Genomic DNA, 26,304 nt, shown 5'->3' with positions numbered 1-26,304 from the left:
AGCAAACGATAAAAACAACAAAGCATACAGTTATAAAGCAAACATTTGAATTATATTCTTTTATATATTTATATTTTATAATTATTTTATAAACTTTATTGAGTTTTAATTCTTACAATAAATAAATAAAGGGAAAATTAAAATCGACAGCTGTATGTGTTGAGTAAGGGCACTAAAATAAAACATTAAGGAAATGTAAAATTATAAGCAGAATGAAAAGAAAAATGATAATATTTATATATACATATAAACACACATTATAGAAAAGTTGTTTTATACTCTTTAATAAATGTAATAGATATATCTTGGAAGGAATCCATATCTTTAAGTTTGCATCCTTGCATTGGAACATCATTTTCTATCAATGTGTCTCATGTGTTGATGTTCCACCACATTCTAAATCAAGGTTCAAACTGCTGTCGCCCATTAAAACGCAGTATCTGTCGTAAAATGTTTTAAAAAAAAACTCACAATGAGATGTTTTCCTATATCATCCAGGCCTATTTAAAATACACACATTGTATTTTTGCAATTAAAAAGTTCCCTAAAGAGCAGATGTTTGTTTAGATGTTTATATAGATGTTTTATCGGTGAGTCACACCCACTCTCAAGTCTATGCGCTGACAGAGTGAGGCAGAGCAGGGCAGAGCGCGGTGACAGTCGTCAACAGCGGCACGCATACTGCAGCTGACATATGGTGAGGCAGCGAGGGTGGAAATGTGTGCCTGTAATCTGACAAATGGACCAGGGAGGAGGCCACTGTGCACTCAGACCTGTTGTTCAGCGAGGTCTGATGTAAAGAGCGCGCTACGGAGACAAACGCGGCAGTGATGGACGAAAGGAAGGAAGGAAGGACAGACACTTGAAGTTGGAGTTTACAGTTGTTTTGCTGTTCAGGAAGGAGAATTGTGGAGACAGGGAGAAAGATGGGAGTGAGGCCACAGGCCAAATGGAGCTCATTTATGATGCCTAATGCTTCCATTTAATTCCAGACAGCTACAAGACTGCTGACACACACACAGGTTCACATAGCTATGCTTTTAAGTACTCTCATTGACTTCATTCATTTGGACAGCCTTACGAAAGCATTATCCCGAAACATAGCCATAACCAGGACACGGGCTTCCTCTGGTAGTATTTGGAGGAAAATCTAGTCTACAGGTTTGCCATTCACTCACATCTTTCATACCCACTCACACATTGCCGGCACAGCCATCACCTTGCCCAAGGACACGTTGGTATGTGGACGAGCTGAGCCCGGGAATCGAACCCACAACCTTCAAGTGTCACTCCTGCTCAGTTGCAGAAGATCGGAGCTGAAACTCCAGCACTTCTCTTTCTGGCTGATGCCACTAAAGTGCACGTCACGTTGGGCGTTGCATATCGCAGACCCTGGTATAGTCGGGTCAGGGTCCTGTAGTATCTGACTTCACCATCCGGTGGTGGCACAAGTCTGGACACAGGGAATAGGCCGCATTCCTACCAAAGAAGAAGGGAACGATGGACACGTCTGGTTCGAGAGGCTCATCAGCTGGAAGGTCTGTCGGGATGTCGGCTCTTTCGAGGGTCGTTGACTATCTTTGGCAAATACTACTTCTGTTGTCAAAATGTTGTTACTGCTTGGCGAGTGGGGCTTATATTCCACCCACATCATGTTCAGTTTGGGGAGGTCCTAATCTGGAAGTATACCAGGGCCTTAAAGCAGCTTTGAGTGGTCATCAAGACTAGAAAAGCACTGTATAAATACAGAACATTTACCATTGACATGAACACAAACCCTTTCATTATAACGCTTAACCTAAACCTAATTCAAGCCCTAATCCAAAAACCAGCCCTTTTAAATCGTGACAGAACGCAAGGACAGGCCAAAATGGCCCCACTTTCACAAAATGTCCGTACTTCCTGGTTTATATGGTTTTTGGTCCACACAGTACTCTCTCGATCTCACACACACACACACACACACTGCAGAAAAGCAGAGGCAGCATTTATAGTCAGAAAAGAGTAATTCAGTGATGGAAATCTGACATCACCCTCAGTGGAGTGTATGTGTGTGTGTGTGTTACTCCAGGCGTGAAGCCAGACATTGTGACTATACAATATGAGAGTGTGTCCATGGCCTCAGGTTTGTGTGTGTGTGTGTGTGTTTTATTTTTTTATTTTACTGTTTTACATTTAAATCTTGTTGTGAGGACAGAGTTGGATCGAGGGGATTTGCTTCGCATCCGATAACAAAAAGTTAATTCCTCAAAAGCCTGCATACTTTTCAGGTTTATGACTTTAGGGGCTGAGTGTGGTTCGAGTCCATCGTCAAGGAAAGTCCTCTTAAATGACCAGAGCAATGCTTTTTACGCCAAGAAAAGAAGCAATGACCTGCTCCTGCACCTCCCAATAAACAGCAGAGTTAGCACAATGCTACATGCTATAGGACCAGCTTGTCGGCCAACGTCTAACTATCTTGCTGGTGCTCTGATGCTATTACATGCTCACACTGTACCAGTGTGTGAAATACAATATTCTCTCTGTCACAAGGGAACTTCACTTTTACTCTCGATTGCCTTAATATTTGCGGGGACCAACAGATGTGCAGCTTCCTACTGAAGAGTCCTTGTATTTAATTGATTATAGGGGAGTATTCAAAGGTATTATTATTCTAATTATAGCACTGTTAAAGGCAAACCCTGTGTAAAATATAGAGTGAATGAGACACACTGTTCAATAAGAGACGAGGAAGGAGGGAGGAAAAGCAGACTGATAATCAGAGAACAGTAACTTTGCATGTGATCTGAGAAGAGAAATGCAGACGATAACAAGGGTAAAGACAAAAAGTAAAAGTAAAATGTATATTTTAGTTTTTAAATGTGCAACTGCAGTGTTTAATCATCTTTTGTTTTGTATTTTTTCATCATATGTCATTTGATTTTGATGTTTTGTTGAGTACACACAGATGCTGAAACGGAAAATTAGACTTAACCAGCTACACTTGTTTGACATTATGATGTTCTGGACCTCTCTATCCTTGCACCTTGTTTTGGATGTCCTCTGATTTTGTGTCATCCCTAAATCCTCGACTCTTACTTGCAGATGTAGTTGGTCTTGCAGGAGCCCTGCAGCTCCAGACAGTTGGGTTTCTGCTTCTCTTCATACGAGCAGACGGGTACGATGGTCTGACGCCGGCGCTCCGAGCACGCCGTCTGGTCGCTGAGTGGACAGGAGCAGTACAGCATGCCATAGCTGTGCTTTGGTGGAACCTGTTGAGTTCAAGATTCGAAGTAAGTGAAGGAATGGAAAGGGCTTTCATGTTTATGTTTCATGTTATTTCATCTGATCTGAAGGCCACCAACGCAGCATGTGACCCTCATGTGGAGGATAAAGCGGTAGAAGATGGAGGGATTGACCTAGAGGATTTTTATCACAGCTCTGTAAAACTCTTCCAATAAAACAAAATCACCAAAGTTGTTTTTTTTTCTCCTGTAGCTTTGGGAAAGATTTCATAGATTCATTTGTTCCCAAAAGAGTTATTATATCCATTGTTTTTTTCTAAAGCTAATGTCAAATGACGCTGTAGGAGTCAAGCTGACATTGAAGACAGTTCCCTCTCCAACACAAAGAAAATAAAGTGTCAGGTTTTAAACACACATAATTCACATTCAAACTGCCGAGAGAATATCAGCATAAATTGCTGTAATAGTGGAAACATCTCTGGCGTTGAATGACTGAGTCAATGTCAAAGTTAAGTGCTGGAAAAGCAAGCCCAGAAATAAAAAAAGGCCCACTTGATTATTTATTGCGATTTCGACAACCCCTTTAACTTATCCACTTCAAAACTGCTCTTCCTTTTTCAAGCAGGTCCTCAGTGATATACTGTACGTCAGACTACCTTCAGAGTTTGTTTTTTTTGATAAGCGTGTGCCTTGCCTTGTCAAAGAACTGCCGCAGGGCCTTGTGACACTTCCTCTTGTTGCAGATTTCGGCGGTGGAGACGCGACTGGTGCAGGGGCTGATGTACGCCGAGCGGTACTTCTTGCACGTGTCATTGAGGTTGCAGGCCTTGGCGGCGTTCAGACAGTTGTTCTCTCGGGCCACTGCTGGCTCACCTATAGATGAGGAGAGGAGGCGAGGAGGAAATGAGGAAGATAGAGAGGGAGGATAAAAGGGGGAAGGGTGTGAATAATGCAGATGCTATCAAGACAAGGCTAACTTCAGACATGCGCTAACGTTAGCATATTCCAACTCATGGAATTAGGGTGAAAAAAGGAGAATATTTCATCTTTAATCTGCTTTTTTTTAAAAAAATAGCATCTTTTCCTGACATTCACAGTTTCTGACAAGTGAACATTTGTCACAAAGAGGGAAATTACAGTCTCAAATTCTGAAATTGAAAATTGAGTAGAGAGGGTTCTTTTGCTTGCTTCAGCTGTGGTGTTTGCTCCTGTATTAAACTCCTTATATGCATTCGTAACTTTATCACAACGTTGTTTACATCTGCTTCACACAGCAGTTTTGCCCGTCATCCATTCACATAAACCTTTACTGTTAGAGCCGCACAGAAGTGGTACAGCAATTAAAACGAATATATATAATTCACTTTCTACTTTGTGGCATTTGGTCGTATTTAACACAAAGACAATACATCATACATCAGCGGTTGAAGGGAATAAGACACCAGATCACATCATTACCAAACAGAAGCAGCTGACGACAGCAGTCTCGGCACTTCCACAGCAGAGTGTGAAGAAAAGAGTGAACGAGTCCCAGCAACATAATGATGTTTTCTCACAGCTACAGCAGATAAACCCAGTAACATATTCCTCTGCCTGTGTCTGTGTGTGCGTCACCTCATATGTTTGTTTTCTGTCTGCACTGACTTTGAGCAAGTGCATTCATTTCTGCTGAGTAAGAGCAAGGCTCATTTTCGCTGAGTAAGAATAAAGGAGCCAATTTATTGTCCCACTTATTACTTGGCCCAATTCAAACAGTATCGCCTTTGTCTACGGACAGTGTGATCGGGGGAAAATAAGGTGGATTCTTGGATGCTTCGTAATTCTCTCTTGAAACAATAATGACTCGATGCAGGAAAAAAACAATAGCCATAGAATGAAAAGAAAATTGTTAGTGTTTACAGAAGAACAAAATATTTTGTTTTTTTTACTCCATAGAGGCATACAGGTTAAAGGGAAAGTTCCGTTCCGAGACAGTCAGCACTGATTTTGCCATGCACGCTGATGTTGGGAACAAGTGTTAGGGATATCGTCTTTCTTGTCTGACTGGTTTCATTGAGAAAGCATGTGGTATAAGTTGTAAGCATATTTTTCTCTCAAATTCAGCATCCTAAAATAAAAAAAATCTGAACTGATAACTGAATTAGCTGATTAGGAGGACCAGCACTTCCGCCATCTACCTCCCCAATGGAACCACATATGACCAATTCCAGCTATTCCGTAAGACAAGCCTGAGAGACAAAGCGGACACAAGGACGATTTTTGCTTTTTTCCAGATATACAGAGGCTATAAGAATATAGATTGTCTTATATCTTATTTTTCAACACAACCTTAGGCAATCTGATGAAAAAAAAAAGTCATTTCCCCCCAACTTTATTAACACACCTGAGCAAAAAGTACTTGTTTAAAATTGGACTGAATGTGTGAAATTTGGAAATACGTCGCACACAAAAATAAAAGAAAAACGGTCTGATTGTGTGACTTCTGCACAATTATTGCTACTTTATATCACTATTGAAAATGTAATATATAAAATGAATCATAACTTTGACTCAACAACACATAATGACTCAACAACACATAATGTTAAACATTTTAAAGCCTCAATATGTGACCTATAAACACACACCCTCAGGATGTCCATATAATGAGCTAAAATCTATACCTATTAAAGTCTATGGAGATTCATCAGTGGCAGTGCCCTGCTACTGAGGAGAAAACCAACAGCAAAACTAAATCAAACATACCCGACGATCTGGTCTCAACTGCCACGAAACATGTGCGTATTATAACATGTGCGTCATGACACCGCAGCAGAAACAGAGTCGGCGAGACTGGTCCACTGAAATGGACGACGAAGGAGCCACAACTATTGAGGTCAGTGTGCTCGAATCTATCAATAATAACATCTCAACTCTGGAAATACTCCTAGACCTAGACATGAAAGATCTAAAAGCTAGTCTCAAGTTCACTCAGTCACAACTCGACACGCCACAGATGGAAAACCGAGAACTCAAACACTACACTCAACAGCCGAGTGGAACTCATATTCAAACAAAAACATGTGAAAAGACACCGTCCTAGAGCCGCACGACAACCTCGTCTTGACAGGAGTTCCACAAATCCCAGAAGAAATAATAATAATAAGAATTTATGCAATCTGTATTAAAAGTCACACACCTAAACAACTAAAAGGCAATAAGGAAACAAATCACTCATAACAACAACGAAAGACTCAGCAGGGAACATCAGCAATGAACCACACACCATAAACACAATCTTCAGACACTATTACTCAAAAAAAAACAGAAAACTTCCTAAACAACATCACACTACCATCTTTAACAAAAGAACAGGCAGACATTGTAGATTCCCCATTAACTCCAAATGACTATGAAAAAGCACCAAACAATGCCCCTGGACAAGATGGATTCCCCCCTGAATTCTGTGAACACTTTGGCAAACGATATTAACCACTTTTTGCTCGCATGGCTGATGAAGTGAATTGGCTTGGGACAATCATTTACACCGTGGATCAAAACCCTTTACAGCAAACCAAGAGCAGCGGTTACAACAAATACAACTCTGTCCCCAACTAACTTTTCACACTGTCCAGAGGAACTCGACAAGGATGCCCGCTATCGCTGCTCGTGCACATTGTCCTGTCTCTCATATTGGTGTGGACAATCTGGCTTTTTTTATTGCGTTGACAAATGTTTTGTGTGGCCCACAAAGCACCAGCTATTTTCCTTTTTGGCCCACCCGCTACTGAAGTTGAATGGCCCTGATTTCGGGTGTTTCATCTGCGTGTGAAATTGTATTTTCTGAATAAATGTAGCACACAAGGAGAGATTCCCAGTCCTATTCCACATGGTCATAATGGCTAACAAGGCCTGCTGTATGTGTATATACAGTGAACTTGTGTGTGTAGCTCATGCACTAATTTAAGTCTATAGCTCAGTCGGTCAGCCAGGAATAACCAGCCAGTGTTCTCCTCAATCCGCTATTAATTAACATTTACAAAGACAACGCCCCCTCCTTTAAAGAAAATGAAGTGGACAACAACCAATTTAAATGAGGGAGAGGCTAGTGAGGCTAGTGAGGCTACATGGGGTGTGTTGTGTTGTGTTGTGGGCAGCACACGGTGTAAATGTGATTATTAATATGATTTAACGCGTAAAGAAAAGACAGGAGAGGTTACAGAGGGGATGAGTTTAGGGTCCTATGACATGTTAATTGGCAGCAGAGAAGAGTTTGCTCTCACAGAGAGGAGGAGGAGGAGGAGGTTACTTTCCAAAACCGGACAAGAGACACTGCTGAGTCATTTACGTCATTTCATTACTCCTCTCTTCGGGGCAGAGAGTGCAGAGTACTTAAATATTACTCATTCTGGCCCACCACCAATGTGAATGCAGGACTAATACGGGTTCACTTAAAGACGGTTTTCACGCTGCAGTAGTTTGAACATTTTGCAATGTAGTTGCATCACACACTCGGAGAATCTCAGAAGCTCACGAACATCAAGATATTATCAAAACTGAATAAGAACATGTATCTTCTTGTGCTTATTCATGATCCCAGGGTCGTGGTTCCTCCTCCTTGTGTGTATGGGAGTCAGAGGCAGTGGACTTCTTTGGACTACTCAGAAATGACTGCCAGCATTTCTTCTTGGGAAGAGGGAGTCTTCTTATCCTTATAAAGTTCAATTAATCTCCTTAGGGAAAGTATTCCTCTGCATTTGACCCATCTTAGAATTAGGAGCAGCTCAGGGGTACCTCAGCCCTTTCTTGGCCGGGTGGGGATTTGTACCGGCGACCCTTTGGTTACGAGTCAAGTTTCCTTTCCACTTGGCCACGGACTGCCCGTTATTCAGGGTTTCCTATTAGGCTTGGTCATAATAGTTGAACTCTGAAATGATTACAGTTGACAGTTAATCTGTAGCTGCTCACAATGCCAGATACTCTGGGCCAAACATCTGTACCAACCAAGGTTCCAAAGTGAGCCTGATCTCCCAGCTGACATGGAGGAAAAGCGGGGTACACCCTAGGCAGGTTGCCAGTCCGTCATAATTTCAACAAGTACAGATGAACAATGAGATGAACTCTAACATTGGTCAATTGGTCAATTCAGAGGGTTTTTTTGGACATATGCTGGAATGGTGCTTTGAACCAGTGACCTTCTTGCTATGAGGCAACAGTGCGACAAAGCTGGTGCTTTTATGGGACCAGAGCAGAGGACTCAAACACGCGGCCTGTTTTTGATGTCAGTCGAGTTTTACTTTGAAATTCTGTGAAATATCATGAATGTATTTATTGTGATACCATGATGGAATATTGCGTTTTAATCTTAAACTCATATTGTCCACCCCCTACTGAACAGAAGTGTCTACCATGGAATAACTATCAGCTCTCAGTTGACAGATATTTGTCATTAAGGGTGGCTCAATATGACTTTTTCATGTTTGATGCGGATACCTTTATCGATATCTATCAATACTGATAAATTTGATCAATTCTTTTTCACATGGTTTGTTTTACCAAGCTAACACAAACAGCATTTTCTAGCCATGGTTTTGGTTCATATCAGATTTAAGATTTGAGTCAAGATTTGACGTCGGACTGATACCATCCCTGCACACAACATATTACATAACATATGCACTGGTGCCAGAAAAACAAATCCCACAACCAGAGGAATTAGGCCAGATTGTGGGAAAGCATCACTTCACCATATTCCGCTTGGACATGTTTCATCCTGAGACTCCTCTCCTACTTTCCAGCCTTCACTTCCATCTGCCTTTAATTTCCTCCAGCCTTCCAGCAGATTTCCTAATCAAGCTTTGTGCGTCTCTTTCTCTCCGGATCATACACATAAATATCATGCAGCTTGTTTTGCCTTATTTGGAGAAATTGGTCAGTACGTTCAGATCCAGAAAGTCAGCATAATTCCATTTTAACTTACTTTACCGTAAGGAAAATGTGTGAGGAAGCTTCTTCCTCTTCATACTTGATATTTAAACAAGGAAGAAAAATAATAAAGGATGTATTTAAACAGAGAAAGTGGACGGCAGGAGTTTTGAAGAGGTCAGAACAAGTTGCCATTATTTCTCACAGAGGCTTCACTTTTTCCTCCTCATTCTGCCTGAGTGCCTCAAGAACATCTTTTCTGTGATCATTTATCTTCAGAAGCACCTAAAGGAGTCCAGGATTTAATGTACGTGAAGCTGATAGAGCACTTGGCCCCTCCATCCTTTTTATATCACCAGTTTTGCTGCTCTGCACTACACTCTCTCATCTGAGCCGACATCGGCTTGACAAACAGCGCATCAAAAAATCGTTACAAACAGGTGATTTATTGTCTCCTTGACTCTCAAAACAAAAATGAAGCCTCCTTTCACCTGACAGCATGAACATGGCACCTGCTCAGCATCACACTTGAAAAGCATTTGAAACTCTTCTGACCTAATCGTGAGAAATCTCAATTTATAGGACTTTTTTTTTTCATAAAGATGAAGATTTTAGGGTTCTAAAGGGTAACACGGGTCAAACTCTGATCTAATATCACATGAAAAGCTAACTGCAATCACCAATTATACTTTAGAAAACAGCCATCATCAATAATGTAGGATTTGGGGATCACACAGATCAGTTATTCTTCATTTCTTAAAAATTCATTGACCTAATATATATATATATTGTGGCAGGATGAGGAAAGGCTGAGACTTAGGTGAGTTTCACAGGTTTATTCAGTATCCGTTAACAGCGAGAGCACATGTGCCCCATACAGCAGATATATATATACACAGAACCACCCCTTACCCAGAAACCCACTGGGTGAGAGAACACACCTCTGAGTGCCCGCCACACAGCCCCCCCCCGAACATCCAGAGGGAAACCCCAGGGTAAGAATCAGTACCTCACAGGAGGCTTAACCAGTCTGCCATAACGGGTACGCCGCCCCACGTCCGAAACCACAGGGGGGCGACAGGCAGGAGAGAAATCGACCACAACAGGGTCCAACGTAGGACACACAGCCGGAGAAGACACAACAGGGGCCTTGGAAGGGGGGCGACCCCGACGGGGAACCCGGGCCGGTAACACTTCTTCACCGGCCACGAAATGAGCCGGCTTGAGTCTATCCAACGAAACACGCTCTCGACGCCCGCCCATATCCAGCACAAAACTTTTCGAGCCCGCCTCCAGCACCCTAAACGGGCCATCGTAAGGAGGCTGGAGGGGCGACCGGTGAGCGTCATGCCGCACAAAAACAAAACGGGCCGTCCCGAGCTCTGCAGGCACAAATGACCGAGGAGAAAAGTGGTGAACCGGCACCGGAGCAAAAGCGGCATCAGACGGAGGACACGCAACAGGAAAGGAACAGGGGGCCGAGCTCGCAGGCAAAAACTCCCCTGGAACACGGAGCGGCTGTCCGAGGACCAACTCTGCGGGTGAAGCATCCAGGTCCTCCTTAGGAGCTGAGCGCAACCCAAGCATCACCCAAGGCAAACGATCCACCCAGTTAGCATCAGAGAGTGCAGCACGCAACGACGCTTTAAGCGACCGGTGAAAGCGTTCACACAAGCCGTTAGCCTGAGGATGGTATGCGGTAGTACGGTGAACCTGCGTCCCCAGAGACCTTGCCAATGCAGACCAGAGGTCCGAAACGAACTGAGAGCCCCTGTCAGAGGTGATGTCCGATGGGGAACCGAAACGCGCGACCCAAGCAGAAAGAAACGCGCGTGCCACGTCCGCGGATGTCGTGGAGGACAGAGGAACCGCCTCTGGCCACCTGGTGGTCCGATCCACCATTGTGAGCAGGTGCGTGAAACCCTGTGAGGGAGGTAGAGGTCCCACCAGGTCAACATGCACATGGTCAAAACGCCTGGCCGGAATCGAAAACGGCTCGAGGGGCGCCCTAGTGTGTTGGTGAACTTTAGCGCGCTGACAAGCCACACACGCGGCTGCCCACTCCTTGACCTCTTTGCGCAGGCCAGGCCAGACAAACTTAGACGCCACCAACCGCACCGACGCCCGGACCCCTGGATGAGAGAGTGAATGAACCATATCGAAAACTCGACGGCGCCAAATGACTGGCACGACCGGGCGGGGACGGCCAGTTGAGACATCGCAAAGGAGGGCGGGACCACCGTCTTGCACCACCGCCTCCTCCAATGTGAGACCGGTACTGGTGGACCTAAGTGCAAGGATATCGGGATCACCAGGCTGATCGGCAGCCATAGCGGAAAAATCAACCCCTAGATGCACAGGACACACCAGCACCCGCGACAGGCAATCCGCAACAGGGTTCGCTTTACCCGCCACATGCTGAATGTCTGTCGTGAACTCGGAGATGGCTGCCAAGTGGCGCTGCTGGCGAGCAGACCACGGCTCAGTCACCTTCGCCATAGCAAACGTTAACGGTTTGTGGTCGACATAAGCCGTGAAAGAGCGGCCCTCCAGCAGGAAACGGAAATGGCGGGTAGCCAGGTAAAGCGCTAACAGTTCCCGGTCAAAAACGCTGTATTTGCGCTCATTGTCTCGCAAACTACGGCTAAAAAACGCGAGAGGCTGCCATGCACCAGCCACACGCTGCTCGACCACCGCCCCCACAGCCACGTCCGACGCATCGGTTGTGAGAGCAATGGATGCCCGAGACGCAGGATGCGCTAGGAGCGCCGCGTTTGCCAGGGCAGACTTAGCCCCATCAAAGGCCTGAATGCGTTCAGGGGTCCAGTCGACCTGGTCGTTGGCCTTCTTCAGCCTCAGGGCCCCATATAGAGGCAACAAGAGGTGGGCAGCACGAGGTAGGAAACGGTTATAGAAGTTCACCATGCCCAAAAACTCCTGCAAGGACTTGACCGAGACCGGACGGGGAAAATCCGCCACCACTTGCACCTTAGAAGGCAAAGGAACCGCACCCTGCGACGAAATGCGATGGCCCAAGAAATCCATCACCGGCAGTCCAAACTGACATTTTGCTGTGTTGACAATCAAGCCATGTTCATCGAGGCGCCGGAAAACTTGCTTAAGGTGCGACAGGTGCTCATCAGCCGACGGGCTGGCCACCAAAATGTCATCCAGATAGACGAAAACGAACGCGAGGTCACGCAACACCGAGTCCATCAGCCTCTGAAATGTTTGTGCCGCGCCCTTGAGGCCAAACGGCATGCGCAGGAACTCGAAAAGCCCGAACGGCGTAATCACCGCGGTTTTGGCCACGTCCTCCGCGCGCACGGGAACCTGATGATAACCACGCACCAGATCCACCTTAGAGAAAATCGTCATTCCCGCCAGGCGGACCGAAAAATCCTGAATGTGCGGAATGGGATAACGGTCATGTGCAGTAATGTTATTCAGGCGGCGAAAGTCACCACACGGCCGCCAAGACCCATCCGCCTTGGGCACCATATGGAGCGGCGAGGCCCACGGGCTGTTCGAACGCCTCACGATCCCTAAACGCTCCATGGTAGCGAACTCCTCCTTAGCCGTAGCTAATTTAACAGTGTCAAGGCGCCGCGCGCGTGCGAAAACTGGCGGACCTGTAGTCGGAATGAAGTGTTCTACGCCGTGCTTAGTAACCGCCGTAGAAAACGCGGGGGTCGTTAAAGACGGAAAATCTGCCAGTAAACGCTGAAAAACATCATCCGATGCCGCAAAGTTAGCGTGTGTTAACGGCCCGGAGCCCCCTGTCTGACATGGAAAGGTAGCAAAAGACACAGCATCAATCAAACGGCGATTAGCGACATCCACCAGCAAACCATTAGTACAGAGAAAATCTGCCCCGATAATGGGAACTGTAATGGAGGCTAACACAAAGTCAAACTGAAATTTGCGTCCATTGAAACAAACAGTCACAGACCTGGTACCAAATGTCTCGATAGAGGAGCCGTTGGCTGCACTCAACCGTGGGCCGCTGCCACGGGCCGACAGGTCCGCTGGTGCGGGGGGAAGAAGACTCTTCTGGGAGCCGGAGTCCACCAGAAACCGTCCACCTGACAGTGTGTCTTTAACAAAAAGCAGCTCCTCTCGATCACCAGCGCCCACAGCTGCTATTGAGCGCCGGCTCCGCCGTTTCCCGGTGCCTCGAACGCGCACGGAGGAACGCAGCGCCGAGCCTTGCCGCCAAAACGCTGGTGGAAGAAACACAGGTCTCCTCGCCGCCTTCTGGTGGAGACTCCAGCCGTCATCGCCGAATCCGCGCCCTCCACCGTGGGCTGCAGGTAATCCGACGCCACACTCTGTACGGAAACACGTCTGGAAGTCAGCAGGATCCGATCCGCTTCCTCAGCCAAACCGCGGAAGTCGCCAGCGGCCAGGCACGGGGAGTTCGCCAGGGCTGTGCGCACCGGCAGCGGGAGTTGGCGCAGGAAGATATGCGGGAAAAGGAAACCACCGTCCTCCGTGCCCAGTAACGACAGCATACCATCCATCAGGTCCACCGCCGAACCATCGCCCAAACCGGGAAGCGAAAGCAGCTTATCCGCTCTTTCCGCGGGAGACAGGCTGTAGCGACGGAGGAGAAACTGCTTGAGCGCGGCGTACTTTCCGTGCCGCGGCGGGGCGCGCAGGAGCTGCATCACGCGGCGAGTGGACTGCTGATCCAGTGCCGCGACCACCAAATAATACCTGGAGTCGTCAGCCGTTATTCCTCGCAGGTGGAAAAGCGCCTCGATGTGCTCAAACCATGGAGCAGGGTCACTCTGCCAAAACTCCGGAAGCTTCACCGGCCCGGTAAAGCCGGCCGGCGGGAGTTGGGCCATGGCTGAAGAGGAGGCATGTCCACTGTTTGCCGAAGAGGAATCACACTCCTCTGCTTCGTCGAACATGTTCAAAACAGGGTCACCAATGTGGCAGGATGAGGAAAGGCTGAGACTTAGGTGAGTTTCACAGGTTTATTCAGTATCCGTTAACAGCGAGAGCACATGTGCCCCATACAGCAGATATATATATACACAGAACCACCCCTTACCCAGAAACCCACTGGGTGAGAGAACACACCTCTGAGTGCCCGCCACAATATACATATATACATATATATATATATATAAATATATATCTATATATATATAAATATATATCTATATATATATATATATATATATATATATATATATATATATATATATATGTTTTTTGAAAAAACAGCTGAGATAATACATTAAGCATGAAACAACCAACTACCAGGAAATATACACCTTTGATGAGAAAGTGTTAAAGTGGGAAATTGAAATTGTGAAATTAAGCTGTGATGTCCAACTTTTGTTAAGTTTAGATGGGAGTGTATGTGTAATTGTATGTTTGTATAGAAGTGTGTCTGTGTACAGATTTATACATATATAGATATATATGTATATATATGTATATATACATATATGTATATATATATATATATATATATATATATGTATATATATATGGAGAGAGAGATAAATATTTATACATGTGTGTACATACATACATATATACATATATATATATATACATATAGTTGAAACCAGAAGTTTACATACACTATATAAAAAGACACATGCTTTTCTGTCTTACATGAAATCAGACAATCACTTTTCCTGTTTTAGGTCTGTTAGCATTACGACAATTATGCCAGAATAATGAGAGAAGGATTTTTTTAGATAATTTATATATACATATATATATATAGTACAGTATATAAATATAAATATATATATACTGTACTTTTTGACAGGTAAACTTCAGTATTCAATATTTGCTGTATTTATTTTCAGTATTTAAGGAAAAAAACAAGATTGTGTGGCACGCGAGCAATGTTTGAAACGGCGACCCTGCGATTACAAGCCAATTTCCCTTCCACTTGGCCAAGGGCTGCCCCTGAGCACCCACTGCACTCAGACAAAAAGACTTGCTATAATTGGAAAGATGGCTGCCAGCAGGGGACACATTGGGTGGGAATTTGATTTTAGACATTTAACAAAAGGCTCATCAAATAAAATCTACACCAGCTTAAGTTTATGACATTTTAAGGCTATATTTACCACTTAATCTGGCCATTAAACGTCTTTTCTTACTGGAAGTTTTTGTCCGATTGTAAACCAATAATTCTCTGCTTCACAGCCTGCTAGAGAAAATCTGTGATTTTACCTTAGATCATGGCACACAGGCGTTGTTGATCCACCACTACCTCCTTCAGACAGATAACATGTGTTTATGACTTCAGTGTTTAAAATCCATCTTTGGGTCAAAGTGTCAGAAACTTACCAAACAAGGAAGCAGTGGACCAGCAGCTCATGTATCCCCATGAGTTAAAAACACACATTTTCCCTATGGACTTTAGTGCAAGAGAGTGAGCGGTTTACAAACTTAGTTTTCCAGTTACAAGAGGCTGGGACATGGCAGGGTAAAAGCTGGGAAACATCTTAACCCTTTAACACGGAGGTGTATTTGTGTTACTGTAAATAGGCAGCGGTTTATATGGTCGTGAAAAAATTGGGATGGTTTCTGAAAGCTGAGAAGTTGCCTGCCAAAGCCAACGTGTGGTTATTGCGGTAATGTCACCCCCGCTGTTGCAGGAAGCCGGCGAATCGGCGTCTTTCTCTGCAGAAAGGGAAAAAGAGGGAAGAACGCCTATACATAGTTTTTGGACATTTGAGACAAAAACTTTTTTTTTTTGTATTTTAAATCGGATTTAAAAAAAACAAAAAAAAAACACCTTTGTTTATCTTCATTCTAAATTGTTAATACACTATTTTAACATGCAGTAAATTGTAAGTAACTGCCAGATATTGAAAGTTATTCTGGACGAAATGGACAAAAGCACTTAGTTACAAGACATGTTTCTGTCCCTTTTATGGTTAAAATAAGCAAAATAAAAATGTCAGGATGGACATTTTTGAGGCTTAGTTGTGAAAGAGTTAAGATATCACAGACTTACGCTGGTCATCCATTTTATTACGTGAGCCTTTTGTGCGGTGGCGAGAATCATTTCTCCCCTTGTCCCCATGGCTGACATATTTTCAGAGAGAGGGATCCTCTCAGTCTCAGTCTCAGGCTGGGGTCTCCATAGAGGTTTCAGTAGCTCATAAAACCACATTTAAAAAAAAAACATGTGAAACCTCCCCTTCAGTCACTGATGGTCTCCAACCACAGCATGGCAGGAGTCCCCCCCACAAACTGTCTGTGTCCTACTGCGCCCCTAGTGTCAGCAAATGCATCTGCTGAACTCCCTTTGCACTCTTAGCATATGGCATTCACGCTCAAACACACACACACACACAGTGTGCTGCGACAGGGCCCACACAGGGTTGGGGGCCGGGGCCATCTGGAGGCCTGGTAGGGGAACGAGGCCCCCCGTGTGGCTCATGTTTCCGATTCTGCCTCAAATTGATTATCATGTCGCCTGCTTCCTCCAGTGCCGCTGCACCTCCACCCCCTTCTTAATTTCAATTACCATGGGACGCCAAAGGGTCGAATCCTGACCTCACCCGCCTCAGTAATCCCCCTCCCCCCCCTCATGTCCTTCTGCTCATCTTCTCTAATTTTTTTCTGACTTTCCTTTAAGACCTCCCCTTAAAATCTCCCTCCTCCTCCCTGCTTGGCTCTCTGTGCTCCTCGTTCTGGATTATCTGTGTATTCCAATCATTACCTCCCTTCCTCTGTCTTCATCATCATCCATCTCTAAACTTCTCTCTTGTGGCTCTTGTTACTTCCCGTGTCTCTCCTCCCCTCTGCCATCTGCCCTGATTTATTTATTCATTATTTTTTTTTTTTTACATTTAATGACATTCACTAACCTTTCAATGCCTCGGTCAAAACTCCCACAATCAGTGGCAGACAAAAAATGAAGAATACCTTTATGAGCAATGCATGATCCAAATAATGTTATTACATTGAATGCCATGAGAAAAACCTGAACATGAAGCAGATGACAGCAGATCCATAAGAGCGTTAACATGAGTGAATGTCCATGGTGGAGCTCATGATGTAAAGTTAAAATGGTACAACTTTGAGGAAAGTTACTAGATTATGAGCGGTCTAAATATATAAGTACTCATTTTCATCAATTTGCGAATCTCAGTGAAACCTTATCTGTTTAAAGCTCACTTTTCATTTCTGGTGAAAAAACATCATCTACTGCATTATGCAACACAAAGTTGGAAATACCTGGAAATTGAGCGAAAAAGCCCAGGTGATCAGAGTCAAAGTTTGAGTAGGTTAGTTTGGAAATTAGGCATTAAAAGTTAAAAAAATATATATATAATGGAAGTAGTTAGCCACCAGGAGGCAATTCATTCATTAGTGGACATTTTCCTGTGGAGATAATGATCCCAATCACTACTTTGAGTGCTTTAATAAAAGAATATGACGCCAATTTTGTAAATTATGTTCCCATTTAGAGGAACACGGACAATAAGCAATAAAGCACAGCACATTTAAAGTGATTGACAGCATGTACCGTCCAATCGGATTTTTCATCTCTCTATCTTTGAATGCCATCTCAGATAAAGTCCACTCCCTGTTCCTCTGTATTGAATGGTTGTTGTTATTTAACAGGAAATAAAACATTTGATCTATCCTGACCTGAAACTATGGATATAACCTGATTTCTCCTTATAAATGACCACTCACCTGCACTGGATGTACATTTCTCACATCAATGTAAATTCCCTATATTAATGTTAATATTGTACATTTCTAGACACTTTATAACAATTCTTTATATTTAAATTTAATTTAAATTTGTTCTCTTTGGACATTGTCCATTGTACTGTGTATGATTGTGTATCTTATCTTATCTTAAATAATCAATGACATCTTGTGTGTAGACAACTTGCCTGCACACACATCTGGATTATTCATTGTGTAAATTACTTTCCTTTCACCTCCTTCCCCACTTAGAAAAATCACATCACCGTCAGATTCAATAGAAAAATCTAACATAATAAACGAGGCCTGGGGTATTTTCCCTGCGAAACCTGCTCCTTCCATCCTTCTCTGTTGATTATCAGTGCTGAGTTACACCACCGTCCGCCTTAATGGGCTTCTCGTATGAAAGTGCAAGAGTTGCAGAAATGAAGAGAGTGGAGGAATAAGGGAGGAGTGAGGAGAGAGAGAGCCTTCCCCTCTCTGTCTTTCCTTCCTAAACTCCCTTTCTTGCTCTTTGTTTTGATGCTTTTCTGATCCTCTGCCACACTGTTCTCCTCTTTCTGTGGGGTTAATCATCTCCCCTCTTCCTCCCAACACTGTCCCAGAGCAATAAAGCCACATGGTACTTGGTGCAGCAAACACCATAACTCACAGTTCCTGGTAATTGATCCCTGTAGTGCAACAGTCTCCTTCTATCCTTCCCTTTCCTTTCAATTCCATCTATATCCACTCCTCCTCCATCACCGCTCGCCATCTCCATCGGCGTCTTTCCTCTGACTGTGTTGAATTTATTGAGCTTTATTGGCACGCGGTCCAATAAAAACATGCCAAAGAAAATGATTCCCGTGTATCCTGCGAGCCATTTTTCGCTTTCAGCCGGCTGACATCTCATCCCGCTGCAGCATTATATTATACTTCTGCCTCCACCAACAATACCATTTAGCTCATTTCATACTCGTTTCAACACGTCAGACCGGGTCCTGACAGACGCACTCACCTGAATACAGGATATGTTCTCAGAAACGTGTCACGTCTTCCGATTTCATACATGAAACATGTTTTTCTGGCCTGAAATTTCACATTTGGCCCAAAACTGCTCGTCCTCAAACAGGGGGGATAAGCAGTCGTGGTGGGACTGATGGAATGAGGGGAAGTACATCTCTTAGGCGAATTGTGAGTGTTGGCATAAAATTTCTCTCACCTCAGCTTTATGTTGTCCCTCAATACCACCCCAACCTTATTTCTTTTTGAACCCCTCTGGACTGCCTTTGCAATATCAACAAGCTATAAGCTGCCTGCCCCCTTCCAGCTAAGTGCTTCACTTCAACACCATCCGAGCTGCATGAACCTCTGCTGACTTAAATCCCAGATGCTCTCCTGTGATTACTCTTCTTCTCAAAATCAGTCCCATATTTCAAACTGGGTGCTTACAGAGTAACGGCTTAAATGCTTAAATCCCAGGTCAGCTCCTGTTTGAAGGTCCAACATGCAACATTCTGACCGCAAGATATCAGGGAGCAAATATTACAGCTGTAAAAATGATGTCGCGCTCGCTGAGGTCCTGAGGAGAAAGTGATGTGACACTTTTACAGACCTGTTCGGAAAGACTAGAGCCACATACCAGTGACACAAGCCAAGCCAATTCACACACGCCTCGTCACATTCTGGACCAGTGAAGTCAAAGTTTTTCGAAAGGTTTTGAGTTCGTAATGCGAGTTAACGACAGGACTCCCGCCTGTCTCACACATACGGAGAGTGTGTCAATAAATGGGCTTGTTGTAGTTTTCTAGCTTAAAATGGAAGCAACAGCCGGATCAAAAGACAGCTCTTGTGGCCGCCATGTTGCAAAAGCTGCTGGACATAACCTCTCTGTTGTTAAGCCCGTCTCTAGTGTGCCACGGGGAAAACCTGTCTGTGATTGATTTACTTTGGTCAAAATGACGTCGTTGCCAGACCTGATTGCTAGCAGACTCGGCTGGGTTCACCCGACCCAGAGCAGACTCGAGCTGCCCAGTTGAGTAGTGGTAGAAAGTACAGTACAAACGGCAGAAAGTACTGTAGTTTGAGTCGACAAACAATATTTACTTCCAAAAAAAAGCTAGTTCTTTGGTTATTTTGGCCCCAGACAAAGAGAGATAAGTTATTGGTATATCTGTGACAAAAATATCCAAAATAACTTGGACTCAAAAGTAACTTGATGTATGATTCACATGTATTTTCAGTCATTTCAAGACAGAATTTGAATTCTCTCGACATGTCTGATGTCACCCTGTTTGTGGCTGGCGTCACTTTAGAGTGTCCAGTTAACAATGAGCAATGGGGATTGGGTAACTTGCTCAGGGTTGCCCCAACCCTTGACCTCGGGCAACACTGTGGTCACAAGCCAAGTTCCCTTTCCACTCGGCCATGGGCTGACCTAACGTATTGCACACTTAATAGTGTCAATACAATACTAGTGGGGACACACGGTGGTATAGTGGTTAGCACTATACCACTATACCAACCGGGTTCGAGCCCCGGTTGGAACAAGGGCCTTTCTGCATGGAGTTTGCATGTTCTCGCCATGTGTGCGTGGGTTCTCTCCGGGTTCTCCGGCTTCCTCCCACAGTCCAAAAACATGCAATGTGGGGATTAGGTGAATTGGACACTCTAAATTGACCATAGGAGTGAGTGTGAGAGTGAATGGCTGTGTGTGGCCCTGCGATGGACTGGCGAACTGTCCAGGGTGTGCCCCGCCTATCGCCCGATGTAGCTGAGATTGGCACAGCACCCCCCGTGACCCTCTAGTGGAGGATAAAGCGGTAGATGATGACTGACTGACAATACTAGTGGTCAGAGAGAGTGTCAGCTGAGAAGGCAGTCACTAATCCACCCTGAGGACAGATTACATTCATTCATGCTTGGCCACATTCGTGCTCAAACAACCACCAAAGGTGTCTTTTGGTGATCAGATCTGACAACGCGATAGATCTAAGCTTAGCACCATGTGCGCATGATTGGATCACACAGGTTAATAAGAGGTCCGAACAGGGTCTTTGTCCTGATGTGAGTCAAACTGAATTATGTTGCTGGGACAGAAGATTGACAAGATGAAAGTCCCTGTTTGCTGTGTTCAGGTCTCAACTGACTGCAGTGCATTCAACAAATCAACACTGAGAGGGAGGGGGAGACAAAAAACTTGACAAAGAAAAAGTAAAAGGAGAAAGGGAGGAGGAGGAGGAGGAGGAAGGGAGAGAGCGAATCGCCTTGGCTTTCCACAGTGATGAATCTTCAGCAAGGCCAGTTTCATTACATGTCTGCCAGCGTGGAGATCAGCCGGTAAGAGCAAGCCCTGTGGGGCCCCAGCAGAAATATATGGCTCTTTAATAATCTCCACAAACACAGTACTGTACTGTATGGTACACCACCACCGCACTGGGAGCCAACGTCTCCACTCCTCTGGATTTCAGTCTGTGACCAAGAGTCACCTGCAGCAAATGCAAGATTACGCGTCATCTATTGAATTACTGTGTCTCAAGAGGTCATTACACGATATCCAAAATAGTATGAAAAAAAAAAAGGATGGAGAAGGAGCATGAATTGCACTTTTTATGTGGCCATAAAACTCCAACACAATAAAACACAATAAAAGTAACACATTAGAGTCTTATTGTTGCGTCTTAAAAATGCTGGTATAAAATAACACATTCATCTGTTTTGTTTAAGAGCAAGCTCAGGCTTGATACGTGACACAAACGAACGACATGCAGGTGTCACCGCTGTCAGGGGCTAAACTTCTCAATTTACCTGTCTAGAGGTACAGTGACCTGATGTGGAACATCTGCAGAATCCATCAGGGTCATGAGGAAAACCACTAATAAAATGTATGCTCATGTAAGTCTACGATATCTTAAGAATTATCCTGCTGTCAGGCAGAACTGTCTGACCGCACACTTAAGTTTACTCACTTTATTGCACCAGACTCCAAAATGGCTGATGTCTACTGATGAAAAATAAAAAAGCACAAGTATTTTTTTGTTAATACTTTCTACAGTATTTTATTGTTTTATTGTTTGTTGTCCAGGCCTATGATGTCATTTCTTATATTTTATTTATCTCTGTTGTACAGCACTTTGTTTCAGCTGTTGTTGTGTTTTAAAGTGCTTTATAAATAAAGTTGGATTGGAGTTCTACCTTGTTCCAGTTTTGTTTTTGCAATACTGACCTTTGTCTTTTTTAAAGATATTAATATTGTTTTTCTGGTAAAACTATGCCAACACTATCAGTTGGAGTTAGATTTTTACACTAATGGCAAAAGTAATAGTATAAAGTCAGTTTTTTCTTGTCTTGATGGTGACTCAAAGCTGCTTTATGTAACAGTTTCTGCCATTCACCCGTTCACTCACGTATCACACATCTTTCATCCCCATTCGCACGCTGCCGGCACAGCCATCACGAGCAACTTAGCTTTCTCAGCATGTAAAAATGGAGGAGCCAGGAATCAAACCCACAACTCACCCACCGTTTCCCTTTGCTCTCTGTGTTTTCATTATTATGAGTCCACTCGTTAATTGTTCTAATGGTTTGGCTGAGACACAGAAACCACGCTGGACCCTGACCAGGCGTCACTTTGCTGTCTCAGACACCGGTGACCGTTTTCACTGCTCACCTGGCAGCAACAAAAGCATCACTCCTCTTTCACTTCTTGTCACTGACCGTAACATTAAAGGTACATCGCAAACACTACCAGTAAAACTTTTATCACCAATACCCCAGACCAAAAATATTAATGTCGTCTCAGTACTTCAAAATGTGTCATCTCGCCGCCTTACCCCAGCTGCCACCCTCATATCTGCACAATACCCTCGGTAGCCATCTCCTCCCCCTCTAATTTATTCAGCCATTCTGTCGGCACCATGCTCCTTCCACTGGTTCCCAATTCATAACTCCTGTCCCCCGCTCCCAAGCCTCCAATATCTCCTGTTACCATCACCCACCTGCGCTCCCTCTCTGAACATCAAACAGTCCACGCTGGAGATGGATGTGGACATCGAACAACTGGAGAGCCTGTTTACTCTTCAGTGAGTACAAGTTGCGACACAAGCACATGGCACATGAATGTATTCAGCAGCTTACCTCAGAGTCTGTCACATTGATTTACAATAGTGGCAGCGATGTGCCAATGAATTTGTTATGCAGCCCGCAGTGGAGTGGAGTGGAGTGGAGTGGAGTGGAGTGGAGCTGGGCTTACTGTTCGTCGTGGTGCCACAATTAGTCCTGCAGGTGCCTTGCAGGTGTACATGTGTTAGAGTGTGAGCGTGAAGAAGACGTGGACAAAGAGAAAGACACAGCCAGCAGGGGGACAGAGAAATGAGGCCATGGTTCCTGGTAAACTGTTAACACCTACGTTGGCCATAAGAAATCGAAAGAATTCCGACAAAGAGAGGAAATGTTCTCTTCTTTTTCCACCCACTGTCCAAGTCAATCAATAAAAAAAACATCAACGCACTCCACCATCCATCCATATCATCCAGTGCAGCCTCAGTTAGAGAACAATAACACTCCAGGCTTGCTGACATCAGGCCATATTTCTGATTTGGGTGAAACCTGTCGAGCATTTTCCTTCATGACAGCTGAAAGCAGTCTGGCAGTCCAGGAATTTAAGATCGATACGAGGAATAGCAGCACAGTCAGCTAGCACGGCACTTCTGCAGTGGAGAGAGTGGGAAAGATGATGAAGAGATTAAGGGGAAATACAAGCATTCGGATCAGTCGCTGTGATATGTGAATGAATGATAAATATCTTTACAGGCATTAGACAAAGTCCTGTCCTTCATACAGAATTGTCTTTGGTGTGTTTGGAGAGAACCTGGAGAGAACGTGTGCATATGAACTCCACGCAGGAAAAGCCCTCGGTCAAACTGGGATGAGAGCCAGTACAATTCTTGCAGAGTGGGAACCATGCATGCTACCCACTTCACCCACGTGTGGCCCTGGTTTGTCCATACTATTTTCATTTCAAATATAAAACTGAGACTAAGAGGGAGTCTGTGTCTTGCGGCGAGATGGAGAGTTGAAGAGAATGAGGAGGAGAATGAGGAAGATTTGAGTTGTTCGGGACACATGGAGGAGCGGGTTTCAAGATAAGGGATCAGATAAGAGACTGAGTTTTACAGCCCTCTTTGTCTTTGAGCAAAGGGCCATGTGGTCTCCATCCAAGATGCATGTTGACTCCATCTTGAATGAGCTGATCCCCAACAGAGTAACTCTCAAATGTGTTGTTCCATAAAGTTAAGCAGATTTGTGTACGCTCTGTTATTATTATTAAACTGTTATATTTGATCAGATGTAAAAGGCATCAGCATTGGCCATGGCAAAAAACCTGTATCGGTCAACCTTGAGTTCCATCGCACCTTAAATGTTGTCATTCAGAGGGCCAACGTCGCACCTTCTCCTGCTTCTTCTACAACAAGCTTTGGCAAAGATGCAGAAATCTTGTGATGGATGATGTTCATTTCCCAAGCGGTGTCTTGGACACTCGAGGTGCATGCAAGCCACTTCTTTTGGGCTATAGGTTTTTAATTTAACATCCAGGCATGTCAAAGTGTGGCTTCAAGATGGATGACAACTGCGCTACCTCTGCTGGCAGGTTGGAAGTGGAAAATACAGTGGGAGGGGCTGAGATGCAGCTGGGGGAGGGGGGAGTGTCACACTAGTGAGATAGTGTATGAAAGCTGCCTTATAAGGAAATTAATAAAAAAAAAGGAGTGAGGAGTGAGTGCAGCAGACATGGACTGGGCGGCTGGAAAAAAGGGCATGAAATGAGAGGAAAAGGCTGAGAAGACAAAGTGATGAATGGGGAAGAAAATCAAAGGATAATAATGTTGTTGAAAAATGGAAAATTAAAAGGAGAGGAGGAGGCTGTAATCTTTCTGTAACAATGGATCCTAATTGTATAAGGTCTTTTTGACATTTTGAGCAAGCAATAATTAGTACTGTTTTGTAAAACTGCATATTCACAACAAATTAGTGATGAGTGTGGTTGTGCATGTTTGCTCATTTTGTTCATTTTATTCATTCAAGGTACCACATTTTTTTTTTGGAAAGAATATTTAGTTTCTATTTGAATCAATGTCAAGTCAGTGATATGTTTTAAATATACTAGAAAAAAGCACCATGTAGTTTGTGATTATTATATTCTTAAGTCAAGCTCTAGTTCAGTGTTCACTGTTTTAAAAGATTTCAAACTCAACTTTCACTTCAACTGTTTCCAGCATATATGACTTCTTTTTTATTTGCATTGGGATTATTATATTCTTAAATCAAGCTCTAGTTCAGTTTTCACTGTTTTAAAAGATTTCAAACTCAACTTTCACTTAAACTGTTTCCAGCATATATGACTTCTTTTTTATTTGCATTGGGATTATTATATTCTTAAATCAAGCTCTAGTTCAGTTTTCACAGTTTTAAAAGATTTCAATCTCAACTTTCACTTCAACTGTTTCCAGCATATATGACTTCTTTTTTATTTGCATTGGGATTATTAATTCTTAAGTCAAGCTCTAGTTCAGTTTTCACTGTTTTAAAAGATTTCAACTCAACTTTCACTTAAACTGTTTCCAGCATATGACTTCTTTTTATTTGCATTGGGATTATTATATTCTTAAATCAAGCTCTAGTTCAGTTTTCACTGTTTTAAAAGATTTCAAACTCAACTTTCACTTCAACTGTTTCCAGCATATATGACTTCTTTTTATTTGCATTGGGATTATTATATTCTTAAATCAAGCTCCAGTTCAGTTTTCACTGTTTTAAAAGATTTCAATCTTAAATTTCACTTCAACTGTTTCCAGCATATATGACTTCTTTTTTATTTGCATTGGGATTATTATATTCTTAAATCAAGCTCTAGTTCAGTTTTCACTGTTTTAAAAGATTTCAAACTCAACTTTCACTTCAACTGTTTCCAGCATATATGACTTCTTTTTTATTTGCATTGGGATTATTATATTCTTAAATCAAGCTCTAGTTCAGTTTTCACTGTTTTAAAAGAGTTCAAACTCAACTTCCACTTCAACTGTTTCCAGCATATATGATTTCTTTTTTTATTTGCATTGGACATATAGAAGTCAACAAAAGACTGTTTTTCAGTTGAGTCAAAAACACTGTTTAGCACTGGAGCCTCCCGGCAACAACATTCTTGATTATCCTCTGTGAACTTAATCACCAACTATTCTGATATTCGCAAAGAAAAAGAAGAAAATCTATTTTGTTGAATAAAAATACATTTTAAAATGTCAGCCTCAGGTTACCCTGCACATCTGTGGCAAATTGCCAAACTGAATTTATTTAGCAGGACAATCTGAGGACAGATTTTAGACACAACAATCTTTTTTTATGAAAGAAATTGTCTTTTTTCATAAATTACTTGATAATAAAAACTAATCTTTAGTTGCAGCTTCACATGGAAATATAATGGTCCAAC

General features: G+C 43.5%; 1 protein-coding gene across 2 annotated transcripts in view; it reads right to left on the bottom strand.

Moving 5' to 3' along the window:
* The window catches only part of gfra1a (gdnf family receptor alpha 1a), a 123,261-nt gene that overhangs the window by 29,637 nt on the left and 67,320 nt on the right, over positions 1-26,304 (bottom strand). For both annotated transcript variants that reach the window (XM_044046455.1, XM_044046456.1), the window contains 2 exons: positions 3,919-4,097; positions 3,079-3,251 (listed from right to left, as the gene is read on the bottom strand). In XM_044046455.1, the coding sequence (XP_043902390.1) occupies positions 3,079-3,251; positions 3,919-4,097 (352 nt within the window). The remainder of the gene's footprint in view (positions 1-3,078; positions 3,252-3,918; positions 4,098-26,304) is intronic.

This window comes from Solea senegalensis, linkage group LG15 (assembly GCF_019176455.1).
Source record: "Solea senegalensis isolate Sse05_10M linkage group LG15, IFAPA_SoseM_1, whole genome shotgun sequence".
NCBI classification, from domain to species: Eukaryota; Metazoa; Chordata; class Actinopteri; order Pleuronectiformes; family Soleidae; genus Solea; species Solea senegalensis.
The sequence above is the reverse complement of the archived record's forward strand: the minus strand, read 5'-3'. Positions and strand labels throughout refer to the sequence as shown.